General features: G+C 41.0%; 1 protein-coding gene across 5 annotated transcripts in view; it reads right to left on the bottom strand.

Annotated features, from left to right (window-relative positions):
* Nucleotides 1–18,786, bottom strand: part of PLCB1 (phospholipase C beta 1) — a 688,164-nt gene that overhangs the window by 28,162 nt on the left and 641,216 nt on the right. Inside the window, exon 32 of one of the 5 annotated variants that reach the window (XM_057701474.1) lies at nucleotides 13,459–13,494. The exons of 3 other annotated variants lie outside the window; for them this stretch is intronic. In XM_057701474.1, the coding sequence (XP_057557457.1) occupies nucleotides 13,492–13,494 (3 nt within the window). In that variant the 3' untranslated portion in view covers nucleotides 13,459–13,491. Of the gene's footprint in view, nucleotides 1–13,458; nucleotides 13,495–18,786 lie in introns of those variants that run through there. One more of the 5 variants, XM_057701471.1, reaches the window with a different exon arrangement.

Consider the following 18,786-nt stretch of genomic DNA (forward strand, 5'->3'; position numbering starts at 1 on the left):
AATTAGAAACGTGGGTTGTTTTGTTTTGTTCTGTTTTGCCAGTAACGTCATTAATTACAGCATATTTCTTACATTTCTTAGAAGTTGGAGGCAGTCCTGGGTGGGGAAGTGCTGGTGATTTGGAGTAAGTTCTGTTGCAGCTGGGCGAACTTGGCCTTTATAGACTTCCCTCTCAAGCTTAAATCAAGAGGGAGATCTGGCCACAGAGTTACAATGGAAAACTGGCATCATTTTCCCATTACTTATTGCTTACCCTGGAGCACAACTCAAAATATACTCAGGCCTTTATTTCTCTTATCAGATAATCCCCTAGAATTGGTGGGGGTGGGTTGGGGGGGGACCTGACCCCTCCACCCTCCTTTTCTGAAATGTCTGAATCTTTCTCTCTTGTAATCACAAGCTCAAGAATGTCAATAGGGAAAGATTTCCAGATCAATTCTACATTTCAGTCACGTCCCCTTCTTAATCAGATGTTTTTGCTCCTTCCAAAACAGAGAGAAATTCTAAATTTCACCGTGAACACATCATTTACAATTTCCCCCTCCCTGTTAAGTTATTTAAACTTTTCCTACATATCAATTAGTTTGAAATAATAAGTCTTTAGGCTATCCATTAATTGCTGCACTGTAGACATGATCTGTATTTAAAATTACGCCAGGAAAATTAAGCTGCAGCACAAAGGAGTCTTGGCTAACAGAGAAGGCTTCTTAGCCCTTCGGAGAAGCAGAAAGAGATAATGGGGACATAGAATACACAGGGGGCTCCTTTCCGAGTTTGTCATTCACCAGCATGAGATGTGAAAACAGACTGCTCCAGCTGTAGGCCCTTCTTCCTTGCTTTTCAGTTTTCATTTTGAATTCTTAACTGTATTTGGTCATGCGAAGGCAGAAGAAAACGATTGTCAGCCAAATGTCCTTTTCTAGTAGAAATTTATTATAAATAGTCTAAAGGCAACTTGCCTTCACAATGAATTTCCAAGCTCTCCTCCCTTACGAAAAACAATACATCTCTGTGATCTTGGTTAACTTTGTAGAAGGTAAAGGAGATGGAGAGAGGAGAGGTGTGGCCGCTGGCAGCCTTAGCCACCAGTGCCTCGATTTTAGTGAACATTGTGGTTTCACTGGAAGAAATATAACTCATAAGAAAGAGGAGGTGGCAGGATTCCCTGTTGCTTGCTGAGAACCCCTAGTGCTTTGGGGGTTACGTAAACTTCCCTCTGTCCCTAAACAAGGCTCTAGGTTGTGCTGAAAAATGCCCTTTGAGATCTGTCTGACTCACTCCCACCATACTGAGTGGTAGTTTCAACAACTGAGGGCCTGATATCGATTTTTTAATCTCTTTATTGGAATATAATTGCTTTACACTGTTGTGCCAGTTTTTGCTCTACACCAAAGTGAATCAGCTGTATTTACACATATATCCCCATATCCCCTCCCTCCCGCAACTCCTTCCCACCTTCCCTATCCCACCCCTCTAAGTCATCACCCATCATCGAGTTGATCTCCCTGTGCTATGCAGCAGCTTCCCACTAGCTATCTATTTTACATTTGGTAGTGTATATACTGGCATCAATTTTTTTAAAACGAAGGGCGAAAGGAAAGATGGAAAGAAAGTTAGAAAGTGACTCATGGGTGACATTTTTTCATACCCTCCCTACTCAGGAAAGTTTAAGTTTATGGGTGTTTATTTTTGCCTTTGAGTGCTCACCCCTCTTCTCTCTGGCTTCTTGTTTTTGTCTCCCCGTGGTTAATCATTTTGACTTCAGGTTTGACAAAGACAAGTGCTGAGGAGTCATTTTTGCCCTCTAGTGGTGAAATGGTACATTAATGTGCAGGTCTCCCTGTAATCTGAAAAGCGGAGTGGTCCTATGAAACCTTTGTAAACAGAAATGGTCTAAAGCAAAGAGGCAATAACTTTAGGACACATCTTGCTAACAGGTGCACAAAATAAATAGAGATAAAGCACAGATGCTCACAGATGCAGCTCAAATCTCTGGCAGCTTGATGCTGAGATGCTGAGAGTAGTTCCTGGAGAAGGAGCTTGGTGGTACCCCTCTCCTGGCTTAGGGTCCACTGCAAGACAGATGTTGAATGCTATTCTCGCCTTTTTTCAAAGTGAAAATGCTCTTCGGATTTCTTTCGGCTAGCAAAACAGGTCCTAATGTAGGTCTTTCGTAAAAGTGCAGTGGCATAGAGTGAGCTTTCGAAAAGCAGAGGATTCTCTACTAAAAATGCTTTATGACAAGTAATGTTTAGAGCTTGGGGGAAGCATTTTCTTTGTAGACAACACCTTTGCTGGAGCTCATTCAATCATAAAATGTCTCAGCACAGGAGATTATCGAAGGGGCAGAAAACACTCTTTCTGGGTGTCATTGTTTAGGAGATTCACACAGAAGTAAGAATTTTTCTAGGGAAATGTTTTCATTCCCTTGCTTGTACTGAATTTATAACTTCGAGGCAGTTATCCTTAAGTTGTTACATTTTTCTCTGCAGTACAAGTGGTCACAGCAGCACTAGTTATAACAGTCAAAAAATCTGGAAACAACTCAAGTGTCCATCGAGAGTGAAGTGGGTAAGTACAATGTGATGTATTCCAATACAGTATAACAATGAAAAAACCCAACTATGACTACATACCACACATAAATGATACCAGATGCAGGAGACCAAAGACTGTGTGAGTCTGTTAATACAGAGTTCCACAACTTATAGATGAAATAATCTCTATAAGTTGGAATGGTGGTTACTTCACAATGGAGGTAGTATTGATCGGACTGGTGCATGAGGGACACTTCTAGGATGCTGCTAATATTCTGCATCTTGATATAAGTGGTCATTTTATAACCTTTTAAATTTGTCAAGCTGTTCACTTATAACCTGGGCATTTATTGTTTTCTTCCCAGCTGTCACCTATGGACTAATAATCTATTTTACTTCTTATATGCCCATCATTTCTTTGAAAATTTTTTTTTCTGGATAAGCTACTTTTCAGAAACTTCAATATGACTATGTTTTTGCGCCATTTTGAAACTCATGTGGTTGGTAGAGGTTGTTATTAGGGATACTTCCACTCACCAGCTGGGTGATGCTCACCTGACCTCCCTGGTCCTCATCTCCCCACTGGTCTATGTACTGCTGCACTGTAAATGACAGTGCAATTTCTGGCCACCACCCAGGGGCCATGATAAAATCAGAGCTCACTTCCAAGACACTGGGGGCTGTCCGGGGGCTGCTTGGATGTAGTGCTGGCTTATTGAGCTTCCTCTGCCTGCGATATCTAGCACTAGGGAGGTAGAAATGGTGGGTGACAAGTATAAGAAAACAAACATTATACAGAGGGGAAAGAGTGGAGGAAATCAGAAAGAAAATGATGCTTTTGGAGGTTTGTGGGGCACTTCTGGCACTTTCCCATGTTAGGCATTCTCACACTTAACCCATCAATTCCAGAAAAAGCAACACCTCTTAATCCACCATTCTCTGTTTATCTAGGACTGACCCTTTGCAGCTATGACTTCTGAGAGCAAGGGAAAGGTATAAGGAGAGGGGATTTCCAGGCCCACTCTGAGAACACTGGGGTACAACCAGCTGGGGTCCTGCCTGGGAGAGGAGCTCATCCACTACTTGGGACTTGGCCCTGATGTCAGCTCCAGAGTAAGTGGAATAAGGTAACTAAACAAAATGGACAGGGGAGCTGTTCTCACTTCTAGGGAGGGGAGCACAAGGCTGGCATTAGACTCTTTCTTGGTTAATGAGAGCTCAGTTTCCTCAGTTCTGTCCTGGAGGATGGCTTTGTCTTTGATGAAGAGGACCAGTCTGTAATGGGGCAGTTTTCTCAAGTTCTTCAATTAGCAGTTAGAAAAATAGTCAACCATTCTTTTGGGAGACCTAATAAGAAGTCACTCACTAATGTCAGTAGCTACTGTTTAGAAATGACACTCAGTAATCCCAGGTGTGGCTGACATGACAGAATAATCAAGAGGCAAAGAAGATGCACAAAATCAAGAAAAAAAGCAAGGGCTGATGGCTCTGATAGCAGCAGCTGTGGTGACCATGGCAGACATCACTAATCAATTGTGGCCATCTTTCTGGGTGAGTCTGGGTAGCCATGGAATCCTTATCAACATAAAGTGTCCAACGTCTACCCCCATATGTTGGAGGGGGCATGCAAAAAGCAAACCATGCCATCAGGATAAGACATCTGGGGACTAAACATTAGATGGGCACTCAGGGTTACTTTGCAACACAGTATAGCAATGACCAAGCAATGACTATCTCTTAGGCTAGTGTGGAAACAAGGTTGATACATAAGCAAATACATACATCATAAATGACAAGGAATCTTGAACAACAGGAAATTTGTAGTTATTAGATGCAAATGCCTATAGAAGGAAGAGATGTAAAGTTAGGAGTAAAAAGCAATGGTGGTGGTGGTGGTGTGTGGCTGTAAGGCAGCAATGAATGACGGTGATTGCAGCTGCAGGGAGCACGTATGCTCACATACAGGGGGAATCCACTCCCTCTGGTCCAGCCAATTACTGCCAAGTGGTAACACTGACTCAATGCAGCTATGACTTCCAGCATTTCAAAAGAAGCCAGAAAACATTTTAAAATGAGAAATCTCTTGATTTTTAAAAGTTAGAAACCAATTCAAAAAAAAAATTATAGTAAAGAAAAAGCACTATAACCACGTGTGAGTCAGATAATTGTGTCTGCTGGTTATTTCAGCCTAGTTGTCTGTTTGTAACATCTGGCGTATGGATTTTGCTTGGAAGAGGATTGTCAGAGACAGGCTCCGAGTGTAGGCTGAGGAATTTTTATTCCAATTTTTTTAGATACTTAGGATAAGATTCACCAATCAACTGCCCTGGGAAGTTTAGCCTTTGATGTCTTCCTAACCAAGTAAAGGGAGTCCAGCCTGGTTTCTAAGGGACATTTTCCCCTAGAAGTTCCTATACATCCATGATTCATGAGGGCTATTGGTACAACTACAGCCTCTTGAATGCTGAGCACATTTCTTAGCTCCACAAGCACAAGTAGAAAATGTGCCCGTGGGTATTTTTGAGCGGCCTGGTTCCCCCTGAAGCTGCAGGGTCTGCTCTGGCTGTGACAAACATTAACATTTGCAGTGCTGCCTCCTTTGGGCTGTAGGGACAGAACCTACTGGGAGTCACACTGTGAAAACGGTGGCACATTTACACACGTGTGTTTTGGGGAGGCAATGGAGGGTAGCGGTTTAGAGAATTTGAGTTCTGGGTCCAGATGCCTTGATTCACATCTCAGCTCTGCCAGTGAGGAGCTGCAGGAGCTTGGGCCAGTGGCCGGTCTCTGTGTCTCAGTTTCCGTGCATAACGTAAGGATGCTGGAGTCAGCCCCACAGACATGGTGGGGGAATCACAGTGCTTAGGCCTCTAGAAAGGACTTGCTCAAATAATCTCTTATTATTCAAAATCCTGAAGCCACAGCGGGCTTTACTTTCTAGGGGAACACCCAGATGAAGGCAGTGCCCACTTGACTCTTGGCTTCTAAGTGTTTGGCTTCTGTTGTATTCCTAAGTCCACACATAACAAGAGCATTCTAGCAGAAAGACCCCCCAGAAGCAGGGCATGTAGCCAGCCGAAATCTCTAATTTTCTGAAAGCCTGCGGCCACTCTCCTCAGATAAACTGTTTGGAGACTCTAACTCTTTGGCTTCCAAGCCCCCCAAACACGACCCATCTGCAAAAGTATGATGAATCCCTGGTTTGACATTCCAAGCGTGGCTTCCAGGACCTGGTCTTTACTAAGGACTGTTGGGCAGAAATGAAAAAAGAGGGAAAGCTGCTCTTTAGCTCAGATTCTCTTGCAGACTGCATCTTCCTCAGTGTACCCTGTGGACCATCTGCATCAGAATCCCCTGGGAGAGACCATGTGAATAACTCTCGGACTCATGCGAGACCTCCCATGAGAGCGCCCCTAGATCTGGGCAGAGGGGCCTACTCTTTGGCCTTCATGACTCCCTCCTTCTGGCCCTCCTCCAGGCAGGCACTTTCTGCAGGGCAAGCTTATCTGGAGACATGGACTCCCCAATGTCAGGACACCCAGGTGGGGTGTCATAAGAAATATAGTGAGTCTTTGGTTCTTACACAGAGCTCCTAAAACCTTTGGAATTTCCTAAGTGATAGGAGTGTCTTTACAACAAAGGCGTGACTTTCCAACTGAGTTAATGCTGATGAGGTGATTTAGAGCAGGGCCCCTGGATAACCCCAGGGTGGGGCTGATCGCCAGGAGGACCAAGTCATGAGGAGGTTGGAAACTTCAGCCCCCAGTACCAACCACCAGGGAAGGAAGGAGGTAGCTGGAGACCGGGTTATAAAAACTCTGAACGAGTGTTCAGAAAGTTTCTGGGCTGGAGAAAGTGTGCTGGGAGGGGGGCACACCCTAGCTCCTGGGGACAGAAGGTCCTGCACTTCAGGACCCTTCCAGACCTCGCGCTGTGTGCCTCTTCATTCATTGTTCATTTGCACCTTTTTTAATAAACTGGTAAATGAAAGTGAAATGCCTTTCTGAGTCCTGTGAGCCATTCTAGCAAATTACCAAACATGAAGAGGGGGGTGTGGGGACCCCCAATTTATAGCTGGTTGGTCAGAAGTATAGGTAGCCCAAGACTTGTCATGAGCATCTCAAGTGGGGGGGAGACTTGTGGGACTGAACCTTTAAGCTTTGGGGTCTGTGGTAACTATGAGTAGCGTCAAAACTGAATTGCAGGACCCCCAGCTGGTGTCAGGAAATTGGTTGGTGTCATGAAACGCACCACTGGGATACCAGAATTCCCTTCCCAACTGGCCCCCAGCCGCCTTTCCAGTCCCTCAGTCTTCTTCCCTCAGTCAGTCCTCCTGAGAGCAGACCTTGCCGCCATTTTGCATATACCTAGGTCTAAGGCATCACCACAGGGTGGGCGTTTGATGGGAGTAAGGACAGATCTTGGACATACGTGCTGGGGTGGCCACTGCTATGTACAGAAGATCCTCTATGGTGCAAGAAAAAACAGGGTGGGGTGGAGCCTTGGAAGGGAAGGGGGAAGGTCAAGTGCTCAGAGTTTCCTTTCGTCTTAGGTCCTGCAAATATTAGGAAGTCCTGATATTTTGAATCAGAACCTGAGGATGGTGGCTGAGAATCTTGCTGGAGTGGTTGCTAAATTGATTTAAACAGAAGTTCTCAACCTTTGCTGCACATTGGAATCACCTGGAAGCTTTTAAAATGACCAGGGTTCATGAATTCCCCAGTGGTCCAGTGGTTAGGACTCTGTGCTTTCACTACCAAGGACCTGGGTTCAGTCTTTGCTCGGGGAATGAAGATTCCACAAGCCACGCAGTGTGGCCAAAAAAGAAAAAAAAAAAAAAAAAAAAAAAAGACGAGGCCTCACCCCAAACCAATGACTTGAGGATCTTTGGGGGTGGGACCCATGCATCATAGTTCTCAAAGCTCCCCTGTGATTCCAATATTTAGCCAAGGTTGAGAGCCCTTGAGGTTTGGAAGGCAAACGAACAATGCGATGGATCATGGGCGGGGGGGGTCAGTGTCACAGAAATGGGGATTATTGCAGAGGGTGAATCGTGGTGTCCCTACAGTGACAGCCTCCACTCAGCTCCAGCTGATTATTGCCATGCAGGGAAGAAGGCTCGCTCTGGTCAGCTCTTCCCAATCTTCAAGGGAAGCTTCAAATATTTACATGAAATTTCACACTCTGTATTCGTTAGTCGCTAATTCCACACAGTGGTAGTGAAACAGCTACTGTCATGATTTGGTGTTTGGGCTGCCAGTTTGGGCATCTGAGTTAGTCTTCCTACTCACAATGTGGGCCATGGACCACAGTGTCAGTATCACCTGGGAGCCTGTTATAAAGTCAGACTATAAAGGCAGACTTGTTATAAAGTCTACCCAGAGCTACTAAATTAAAGCCTGCATTTTAATAGGATTCCCAAGCTGATTTGCATGCATATTAAAGTTTGAGACTCACTGATTAGCAGGTTAAACAGTATGGTGCCAGCAAAACCCAAACTGTAGGAGTGTTTCTTTTCTGTGCCACTAGCTTTTCTGAGTTTTGTGATTGTAGAATTACATACCTCCTGTTGTATGACTTCAACAATCAGTGCCTGCCCTGTAGGGACTTGGCATCCAACTGTACCTACAGCTCTGCTCTGTCTCCACCATTAAAACCCATATTCATAGTCTGTTGGTCAAGTCCTCCTACCTTTCTGAAAGGTGAAATAGAAGAAAACCTCTTTTTCATCTTAAAAAAATTAATATTTAATTGTTCTTCCTTCCCTACACTGTCCATTGAGGTCCTAGAAAGAGTTGTTTTAAACATCACGCCCCTGCCTTTATCATGTTCACAGATTTACTTTCCCTCAGCATTCTTCCCTCTCTCAGCAATTTTGTTACCCTGATTACGCTCTTATCATTATGATTCAACTTAACTGATGAAAAACAGGCTTTAAAAAGCCTGGCATAATGGAAAGAGAATTGACTTGGATGGAAGTTTAGGAAATCATAATTTCAAAGTAAATTTCTTTGTATCTGGGCAACAAATGCAATTAAGTTCCTTAGAGAGAAATCAGTCTTGGAGGGTGTGTTTATTAATTTTATTAATCATGTTAGACTAATAAATCAAATAGCCTTATGGACTTTCTCTAATATTGCCTATTTTTTATTTTGCTGATTTCTTTTCCATTTTTTGTATTTGCTTCCTTTTACTTTCTCTGGGTTTAAGGTGCTGTTTCCTTTCTACTTTCTTGAGATAGAAGCTTAGAGCATTGAGTTTCTTCCTTTCTTCTCTTCTAATATATGCATTAAAAGTTATGTATTTCCCTCCAAACACTGCATAAGCTTCATCTCACATGTTTTGGTATGCTGTATTTTCATTAATGTTCAGTTCAAAATTATGTTCTCCTGTTAATTTTGATTTCTTCTCTGATGCCTAGGTTGTTCAGAAGCATATTGATTATTTTCCAGATATTTGGAGATTTTCTAGTTATTTTTGTGCTGTTGATTTTCTAGCTTAATTCCACAGTGGTCAAAGAACACACTGCATGACTGCAATCATATGAGGGCTTGAGACTTGCTTTGTGGTCTAGCACATAGTCTGTTGGTAAATTTTCAAGGTTTGCTAAGAGAGTATGCATTGTACTGCTGTTGTAATGAAGTCAACGTGAGAATGAGATCATGCTAGTGAAGTGTGTCACTCACATCCTCTCTAACCTGATTTTTTCCCCTGCTTGTTCTGTAAGTAACAGAAATGGATATGTTAAAATCTCCATCTATGACTGTAGATTTGTCTAATTCCTCATGCAATCAACAACCAAAAGAAACATTGCATGGTTGTTTTAATATCAGATAAAGCAGCTTTAAGGGAGACCTGGCCAACAGAACCTTCCGAGGTGACGGAAATGTTCTTTGCACTATCCCATATGGTAGCCACTAGCCATATGGCTACTGAGCATTTGAAACGTGAGTATTACGATTGAGGAACTGACTTTTTAAAGTTTTCAGCTTTAATTAATTTAAATTTAAATAGACACACACAGCTAGTGGCTTCTGTATTGGGCAGTATTACTTTAAGGGAAGAAAAATTACTAAAGGGAGACATTTCATATTGATAAAAGGGTCAATTTAATAGGGAAGCATAACAATACTAAATATGTATGTGCCCAATAATTCTACCTTCAAACTATATAAAGCAAAAATTGACAGGCCTAATAGGCTTAAACATGTTCAAAGAGATAATACTTACAACATGAGGACTTCTAGTATCTTTCTTGCCTCCAAAATACCAGAACTCTCCACTCACCAAAAGAACTCATGATCTGTTGTCTTGGCAAGAAAAAGAGCCATCTAATGCCCTAAACCTGTAGTCTTCAGAGGCACATGTATGCTCAGGGGAGAAATGATCTATTGGAATATGGGAAAGGAGTACTAGAACTTCCATTTGTCAGAACATTGAACTTCATGTTCACCTTTTATAAGGTGTGACACTGGTGCCATATTAGTGTGTGTCCAATGGTTACGATGCCACCTAGTGCTGAAGGCCTTCTGAGGAAAGAGGAGGCTCTCATATCTTTGAGGGCTAGACAGTGGTGCCCTTGCCCTTGCTTATACATTCACTTTTGGCTTCCTGAAACATGTTCTGTTCACGTGTGGCCAGGTGAAGTGGATTTACAGGCTACTTTACCTCTTTTAACTAAACAAACCGTCACCCCAAAGACTAAACCCCTGCAAAGAAAAGGAGATGGACCATATTAGTAACAATGCAAGAGGTGAACAAAAGGAAACTGCCAGAGTTTTCACGTCCCCCTTTCCTACATTAAAAGGTGAAAACAAGCAGGTATCATATGAGACATCAGTTTAAGAAACTAGTTTAAAAAAGAAGTCTTTGAAATGTAGGTTTACTTCCTGTATAGCGGACAACAAACTTGCCTTATGCGTATAGGATGTTAATGAGAGTGCAAAGCCATCATAATGAACAGGGCACTTAAAAATTAAGGATTCATCACAGAGTCAAAACTTTATAATTGGTGAATAAAAGGGGTGTAATAATGCAGTGACCACAGCAAAGGATGCACTTCTTACATTTCAATCTTCAAATCTACGCAAGGAATTTTTTTTTTCCCTCCAACAGTGACAGACATTAAAACCAAATATTGAAAAAAAGCTAAACTTAGAGCCAGAGCTTTGGATATCTGAATCAAAGAGTCAAACCAAGAGTTTTGAAAACAATGGAGTCTATCTAAACACACGTGCTCTCACTTGGTGAGCAAAGAGGCATATTGAATCGTTAACAAATAAAATAAAACATGATTTTCATCTTATCCTTTTTCATTATTTTTATTTCATTATAACTTTAAAATATATTTATATATCACAAGTACATTCACTTATAATGAATGTATTATAATGAATGTATTATTCTAACAATACAATAACTAAATATGCCTGTGGGTGACTGCTCAGTTTTTAGGGATGTAAAGTAAAAAAATTTGGATGCCACTAAAAAACTAATATACCCTAAATTATTGTCCTTAACTAACATCTAACTTTGTTTCAGCAGGAAAGTAAAAGTCTTTGGGTTGCCAACGTCTAACTTTTATATTCACAAAATGCAATTTTCCAAATCCAGGTCCTAATTTGAAATAGTGCCTTACAGAGGTTCTATATTATTATAATGTAGAAGTTTCTCAAAATTTACATCTAGATGATGCCATCAGGTCATGATTTATTCATGATTTGGTAAAACACAAATGGGTGAAATACTATCATTCTCCAAATTCAGATGCTCATAGTTTCATCTCAGTAAACTTTGTATGTTTTCTGATATTTTAAAAACTTATTGTGCAAGTTAACATAAATTAAAGAATATGGATTTAAAATTTATTTCTTCTCTTCCCTATTTTTCCCTGTTGTTTTTCCAAAATCATTTCACTGTCAGTTTCATGAATTAAACCTCTTATGTACTGAATCTACCCAATCTCTAGGTTCAATATGAAATAATACATAAAACATAGCAGCATTATTTACAGTTGCCAAGATATGGAAGCAGCCTACATTCATATATATATGAATATAATTTTGCCATTTGCAGCAACATGGGTGGACTTGAAGGGCATTATGCTAGTGACATAAGTCAGTCAGAGAAGGACAAATACTGTATGATATCACTTTTATGTGGAATCTAAAAAATACAACAAACTAGTGAATATAACAAAAAAGTAGTCAACTCATAGATATAGAATACCAACTCGTGGTTGCCAGTGGGAAGAGAGAAGAGGGAGGGGCACCATGGGGGAGTAGAAGGTACAAACCATAAAATAAGCTACAAGGATATATTGTGCAACACAGGGAATGTAGCCAGTATTTTTAACAACTTTAAATGGAGTATAACCTTTAAAAACTGCAAATCACTATATTGTATACCTATAACTTATACAGTGTTGCACAGCAGCTGTACTTCAATAAAAAAAAAAAGATGAAAGAAAGAAAGAAAGATGAAAGAAAGAGAACACATAAAACAAAACAAAATCATAAGTAGAAGATTTCACATTTGCCACAATGCACTTTATGTGATTCAAAACACACTTCTGAAAAAACTGTAAGCCCAAGCCTACAAACGGTCAAAACCAGTACTCATTAGCAAGTAATGATAACAATAAACAAGTCTGACTGTTTGTTTGTTATAAGGTTGACCAAAACCACCAAAATTGATTAAATATGGAAAATTCATATTAAAGATCTCGTTATTTACTTTCTATGTAAGCGTTTTTACTGATTGTTTGCCTATCCCCATGCATGAGGAAGCTGGCCTGGGCCATTTTCTCCAGGTTTTGAGAATGTAGTAAAGTATGGCATTTCCAGTGGTCAAATTTCATTCTATTTTACACTGATGTTATCATTTCCTTGTTTTATCTTAATTTTATTATAGTTGGCAACAGTGGCCACACAAACCAAGACACTTTCAAAACTGCAGACAAAGGGTATTCATTGTGACTGTGAGAAAGGTTGAACAATGTTGTCTTATTTACATTTACCCCCTTATTACTCCAAAACAGAGACCACATCAAATAACTAGCTCTTTGCACAAAGCAAAAGAATCAAGCTAAAGCCTCTGCAAACAAGTTCAGAATCCCTATAAAATGACTCCCAGACGTTACCACAAGTCTGAATCATGCATTTAAGGACATGAGCTCAGTCAGTGGAGAACCTGAATTTGGAACTGCAGAACCTGACAGCCAACAGCCGTCACGGCCTGCGTAGTTCAGATTTCTTTCCTTTGTTGGCATTTACCCTGAAATTCTGATTTTAATATCTACTAGCACAAGTGTTAAGAGTGGAGATCACAAACCAGGAGTGACCTGCACACGTTTCCCCATGTGCTCGCTGGAGAGCCCCTGCCAGTAAAGGGATTTGTCTTATGGAAGAGTAGAGCTAGGAAGGCAGGAAAATCTCGGGATTCGGCTGAACACAGAATTAAGAGAACAGTTGGTCCTAATTACTGTGATTGCGCTGATTTCTTTTTAATAAAGATTGGTTTTAGAAGGAAAAAGGTAAGCATGTTAGCCTCATGATTCCCAAAAGGGGAAAAATAATTTGTCTGTATTTATAACAGTCATGAGAAGAGGTTCTGCTCGTTAAAATACAGCCACAGCTTAAGGTAATTAAGGTAACATGACAGTGTTTTGTTTTAGAAATGACTCCATACAATGACTGAATTGCCATAACTCACATATTTTAAGGAAACTGTCTCATAACACTTCTGCATATGGACTGCAATTATAGAAACTGCTGATGGAAATGTTTTTATTAGTTGTTTTCTTTTTTCTTTTTTTACTTATAATTGTTGTGGGATGCTTTGCCTGCATAAAAAAAAAAAAACTGATTTCAAATTTAAAAAGAAGCGAAGTCATTCAGTACAATGGGTGGCTCAGGTCACATTATTCTTGATGAGATTCAGTCTGAAGAGGTCTCTACTAAATTAAAAAAGAAAATGAAATCAACCGAGGGTTTCATGTTCAATTTGCTCTTACAGCATTTGTAAATTTATTGTCTCCAAAAAAAAAAAAAGAATACTGGCCAAAGTTATTGGGAAGTTGTGAAAGCTTGGAACTTTAAAAGAGGGAGTCCAGGTTTTGCTCTGAGATAATTGGATCAATTGCTCACATCCTTTGCAGATTTCCCAGCTTCCCTAGATGTTTGCAATATCCTTCTCCACTCAACTTACCATGTCCTTTCTCCTTGCCGCTTCCACAGACTAATCACTCTTTTTTTGTTGTTGTTGAATTTTTGTCTACCTAAGGTCAATGTCACACAGCCTGGCCCTTATCTTATCTTATCATTTCGCTTGGTTATATTGCCCTAATGAGATTACCAGTGAACTGAAAGCAGGGACCATGTCCTTTCATCTTTAGATGCTCACACTATTTTTGGATTGGCTGATTTGGATTTGGATTGATTGAGGTGCAGGGCTGTGCATGGGCTCAGATACCTATTAACGCCGCTTCAATTCAGTCTGTGAGGTGCTTTCAGGCCCTATGGCAGCACTACAAATGCTGGAAAATTCTCAGCAGTTCTATGAAATGCAAATAGAATACTGGGGAAAATACGTAAGAAAACAACACACAGATCAGCCTTGAATATTTTGGAGTCCACAGCTCTAGCAGTTTCTTTTAGAAGTAATAAAAAATCTAATAAAATAATGGAAAGAAAACAGGCTTTAGAGTCTGCCATGATCATGTCTGATGCCTGGTTCTATTACCTGTATGTTGTTAAAACTAGTCACTTAGCTGGTTTGAGCTCTTTGTTACTTCATCGTGTGTGTGTGTGTGTGTGTGTGTGTGTGCGCACATGCGGTGGTGGTAACATCTATTTCCCAGGTTTATTAGAACGTGACACATACTGTGAAACCTAGACCCCATTGGATCATCCAATTAGTTGAAGGCCTGAATAGAAAAAAGGCTGACTCTCCTCCAAGTAAGAATGAATTTTCCTGCCTGACGGCCTTTGGACTGATGCATCTTCCTGGTTCTACAGCAGTTTCTGGCTTTTGGACTTGAACTGGGAGATCTGCTCTGCAGATTTTGGACTTGCCAGCCTCCATAGGCACATGAACCAATTCCTTATAATAAATCCTTTTGTATCTCCTACTGGTTCAGTTTCTCTGGAGAGCCACCTCCTCAAGGTCACCCTCTCAGTTATGCCTTCCCCAACCATCCACTCACCATCCCTCCTCTTCCTTTAATTTTCTCCATAGCTTTTATTTCCACCCATCATGTTACATATTTTGCCTCTTTATTTCACTTATGGCTTGCCTATGAACACTTCATGGGAACATTTTCTTCCCCAGGGTATCCTCACCACTCAGAACAATGCCTGACATGCAACAGATGCTCAACAAATATTTGTTGAATAAATGAACTTGAGAAAAAAGCAGTTCACTAGTTCAAGAGTTGCTTCTGATCAAATATTGTTTTTTGAGCTCTGCAGATCTCACACATACAATCTATAAGAAATGTGGTTATAATGGTTTAGACTACTGCCACAGAGAATATTCCAGATGGATGTGCAAGAGCACGGAAGGGAAAAAGACCTTCAAGCTACCTTACCCAGAAAAGCAGACATTAGGGATGGTACCAATAAACAGAGGGGACAGAATCCATTGGTAGCATATTAGTTTCTTGTGGGCTCTGTTACAAATTACCGTGCATTGGGTGGCTTAAAACAACAGAAATCCATTCTCTTACAGTTCTGGAGGCCAGAAGCCTGAAATTAAGGTGTTGGGAGGACCATATCCCCTCCAAAGGCTCTCAGGGAGAAGTGGTTCCTTGCCTTTTCCAACTTCTTGTGGTTGCCAGCATTTTTTGGCTTGGGCCTGCACCACTCCAATCTCAGCCTCTGTGGTCATACTGCCTCCTCCTCTTCTGTGTCAAATCGATCCTTGCCTCACTCTTTATTTTTTTTTTTTTAATTTTTATTGGACTATAGTTGATTTACATGCAGTGTTAGTTTCAGGTGTACATTCCCTTTGCTGTGTCCTTGCCTCACTCTTTTAAGGACACGTGCTATTGGATTCAGGGCGACGTGGGAAATCCAGGAGGACTTCCTCATCACAAAATCCTTCACTTAATTACATCTTCAAAGGCCCTTTTTTGCGAATAAGGTAATATTCATAGGTTCCGGGAATTAGAATGTGGACACAGCGTTTAGGGCAGGGGTCCCCACTGCCTGGGATGTGGACTGGGTGGCCTATTAGGAACCAGGCTGCACAGTGGGGGTGAGCTGGTGGGCAAGCGAGAGAAGCTTCATCTGCTGCTCCCCACCGCTCTCTGCCTCTCCCCACAGCTCTCTGCCTCTCCCCATCATTCCCCATTACCCTCCATCACTCCCCAATGCTCACACTACCGCCTGAACCATCCCCACCCCTATCCCATGGAAAAGGTGTCTTCCATGAAACCGGTCCCTGGTGCCAAAAAGGTTGGGGACCGCTGTTTTAGGCGACCACCTTTCAACCTACTAGAGTGTTGAAAAGAATTGGCGTTTGCTAGGATTCTACAACAATCCTTGATTGTGTTTCCAGCTGCCAACATGCGGTGCTTTCTGAGGGACATGAGCCTTTGTTTGGGACCCATCCTCTTGCGTTTCCCTAAGGACTCAGATGAATCCATCTGGTTAAATTTTAAACAATTACTTATTAAAGGTCTTTGCTCAGGAAGCCATGTACTGAAAGCAAGATCAGATGTTTTCTTTAAAACAAGGAGTCATATGTGGGTCAGGCTTTCAATTCGGATTCTTTCCTCTCATTTCCCATAATCTTATGATAGGGATTCTTATAATCTGGCTCAGGAGCTATCATGTGTTTCAGTCCATGGAAAAGGAATACACTGCACTTTGCACTCAAGTTTATAAAATGTCAGTGGTCATTAAGATCATCTTTTAAGCAATGATGCCATAAAAGGACATGCAAAGAAATCCAAGTTCAGAATTTCTGGCTGTATTTCCTGGTGCTAGCCTTTATATCTCCTGACTGCATTTTCACCTTCCTCTGACATTCAGGAGACATGAAACATTTAAATAAAATTTAATTTGTTTAAAGTATTATAATGGGCACTTTTTAGGACCAAGTGTTCTACAATTTATTTAAGTATCCTATATTACTCTCCATTTCCCTGAGTAAGTATAAACAACTGTTCTATTTAAATTTTAAGACCACTAAATTTTATTACAGCCAGTAATAGTTTCTTTTTTGCTGTTAGAAATAGAATCACTTAAGTCTCAGTCCTTACTATCCCTAGGTCAATAAAATGTCTATTAAAAGATCATAAACAAATGGCAAGTAATAGCTACTAGGTGAATTCATTAGTCTGAATGTGACTTTTAAAACCCCATGAAAATTCCGTTTTAACTGGACGAATGGGGAAGTATTTGTGAAATTTATTTCACAAAGTTCATTTATCAAAAAATAAGTTGCCATTTAAATTCTTTTATTTTGGAGGCTTAGCTTTCAAGAAAAAGAGGCACATTATAATAAAAGAAACTGGGGGGATTTATTCAACATCCCAATGTCTAAGGTATGTCCTGAGGTCATTAGTGAGGACCCCACTCTTTTATAATGACCTGACCTCCATGCTGAAAACCTGAAGGCACTGGAAGCCAAGGTCAAATCATGCCGTGCTTTGGATAAACAGCAGGGTGGTTCTAAATAAGTCTTGAGAGCAGGAAAGGTCACTGGTTAGCCTGTGGTCAACATCCTAACTAAACCTGATGGGACAGCTTATCATGTGGCAGACAGCTGTGTGGGGCCAGTGAAAAAGCAGGGCTGCCCTCACCTCCTGCCCAGGCTGCTCTGCACTGGAACAGATGTAATCTACTCTGAGAGTAGTGGAGGCCTCTACCTGTGGAGAACAGCATTGCTTCTAAAGGTTATGTCTGGGACTCTGGTGTCATCCATGTGAAATCTGGGCTAGAATACACTCCCTGCCTAGATATGCTGATGCCAGGCTTTGGATAGGTTTGATTACAATCAATACATGGAGATTCACATTCAAGAGGTAATCATGAGACTCAAATATTTTTTAAAAGCAGTGATAAAGTACTTTCACTTAGAAAATGTGCTTGATCTGATACATGAAGGAAAATGGGGGTAATGAGTTAGCAGTCTCCTAATTGTATTATCTTCCTTCATCATTGGCTGTGGAATATTCTACCAAACACACATTGGGTGATCCTCACCTGTGCTTTCTTCTCAAGGACATAAACACATGATGTCACCATTTTATGGATTGCAGGAAGAGCCTTCTAATAAATCTCCTGGTTCTTTTCCTAATTCACTGTCCAGTTCACAGAGAGATTCTACTAAAACAGAAATTGGACCATGTGTCTTCAATGGCTGCTATCGTGCTCTGGATAAAGCTCCAAGCCCTTATTGCTTCTTGCAATGATGTGCCTGTTCTTGTCCCATGTTCCTCCTCAGCCTCATCTCTGTGGTAATGAACTTCATTCATCTCCTCCAGTGATCTCCTTTGCCTCTGGGCAGCCATACCTGCTGTCCCTCTACCTGGAACCTCTTCCCACAACCAGCAGAGTTCTCACTCTTACTCACACCTCTGTTATTGCCTTGCACTCACATCCTCTAGAAATAATGCATGGTGAAGCTAAGACTGTTTTATTATTAACAGGCCATTTCTTGGTCCAGTTGTTATACATCGAAGACCATTGATCAAACAAGCATTTAAAAAGAGACTTAGGATTACAGATGTAGACAATTTGAAATAATTATCAAAGACAGGTTGGCTTCATGATGTTTTCTGACAAAGTCATCCATCTGCCCTTAGATACTCTATGTGGTGAAAAAAGACATAGTGCTTTCAAAACTGCCGCTGTGCACTCCAGGCATCTCAATAATAATTTCAAAATCCTTTCAGTAATGAAAATTTTTACTCTAAGGGTTTTTTGTTGTTGTTGTTTAAAAACAAAATGGCAACAAACAAAAAACCCCCACAACCAAATGGCTCATACATTTCCAAACAGTTTGTTCTACTCGCCTCATTCTTTAATATTAAAAAGAATTAAAGAAATCAGATGCATGTCAGTGAGAAATCTAAATTTCAGAGTGGAGGATTTTTACTACCTCCCATTTGCTATCGAAGTGTTGGTTCAATGACTCCCAGGAGTGCTCCTCTTAACATTCCAACAAATCACTGCCCTCAAATCCGCCTACAGGACACAGAATACATCTATTGGCCAGAGGATGTAAAGAAAGACAGTGC

The sequence above is a fragment of the Hippopotamus amphibius genome, chromosome 12 (genome assembly GCF_030028045.1).
Source record: "Hippopotamus amphibius kiboko isolate mHipAmp2 chromosome 12, mHipAmp2.hap2, whole genome shotgun sequence".
Taxonomy (NCBI): Eukaryota; Metazoa; Chordata; class Mammalia; order Artiodactyla; family Hippopotamidae; genus Hippopotamus; species Hippopotamus amphibius.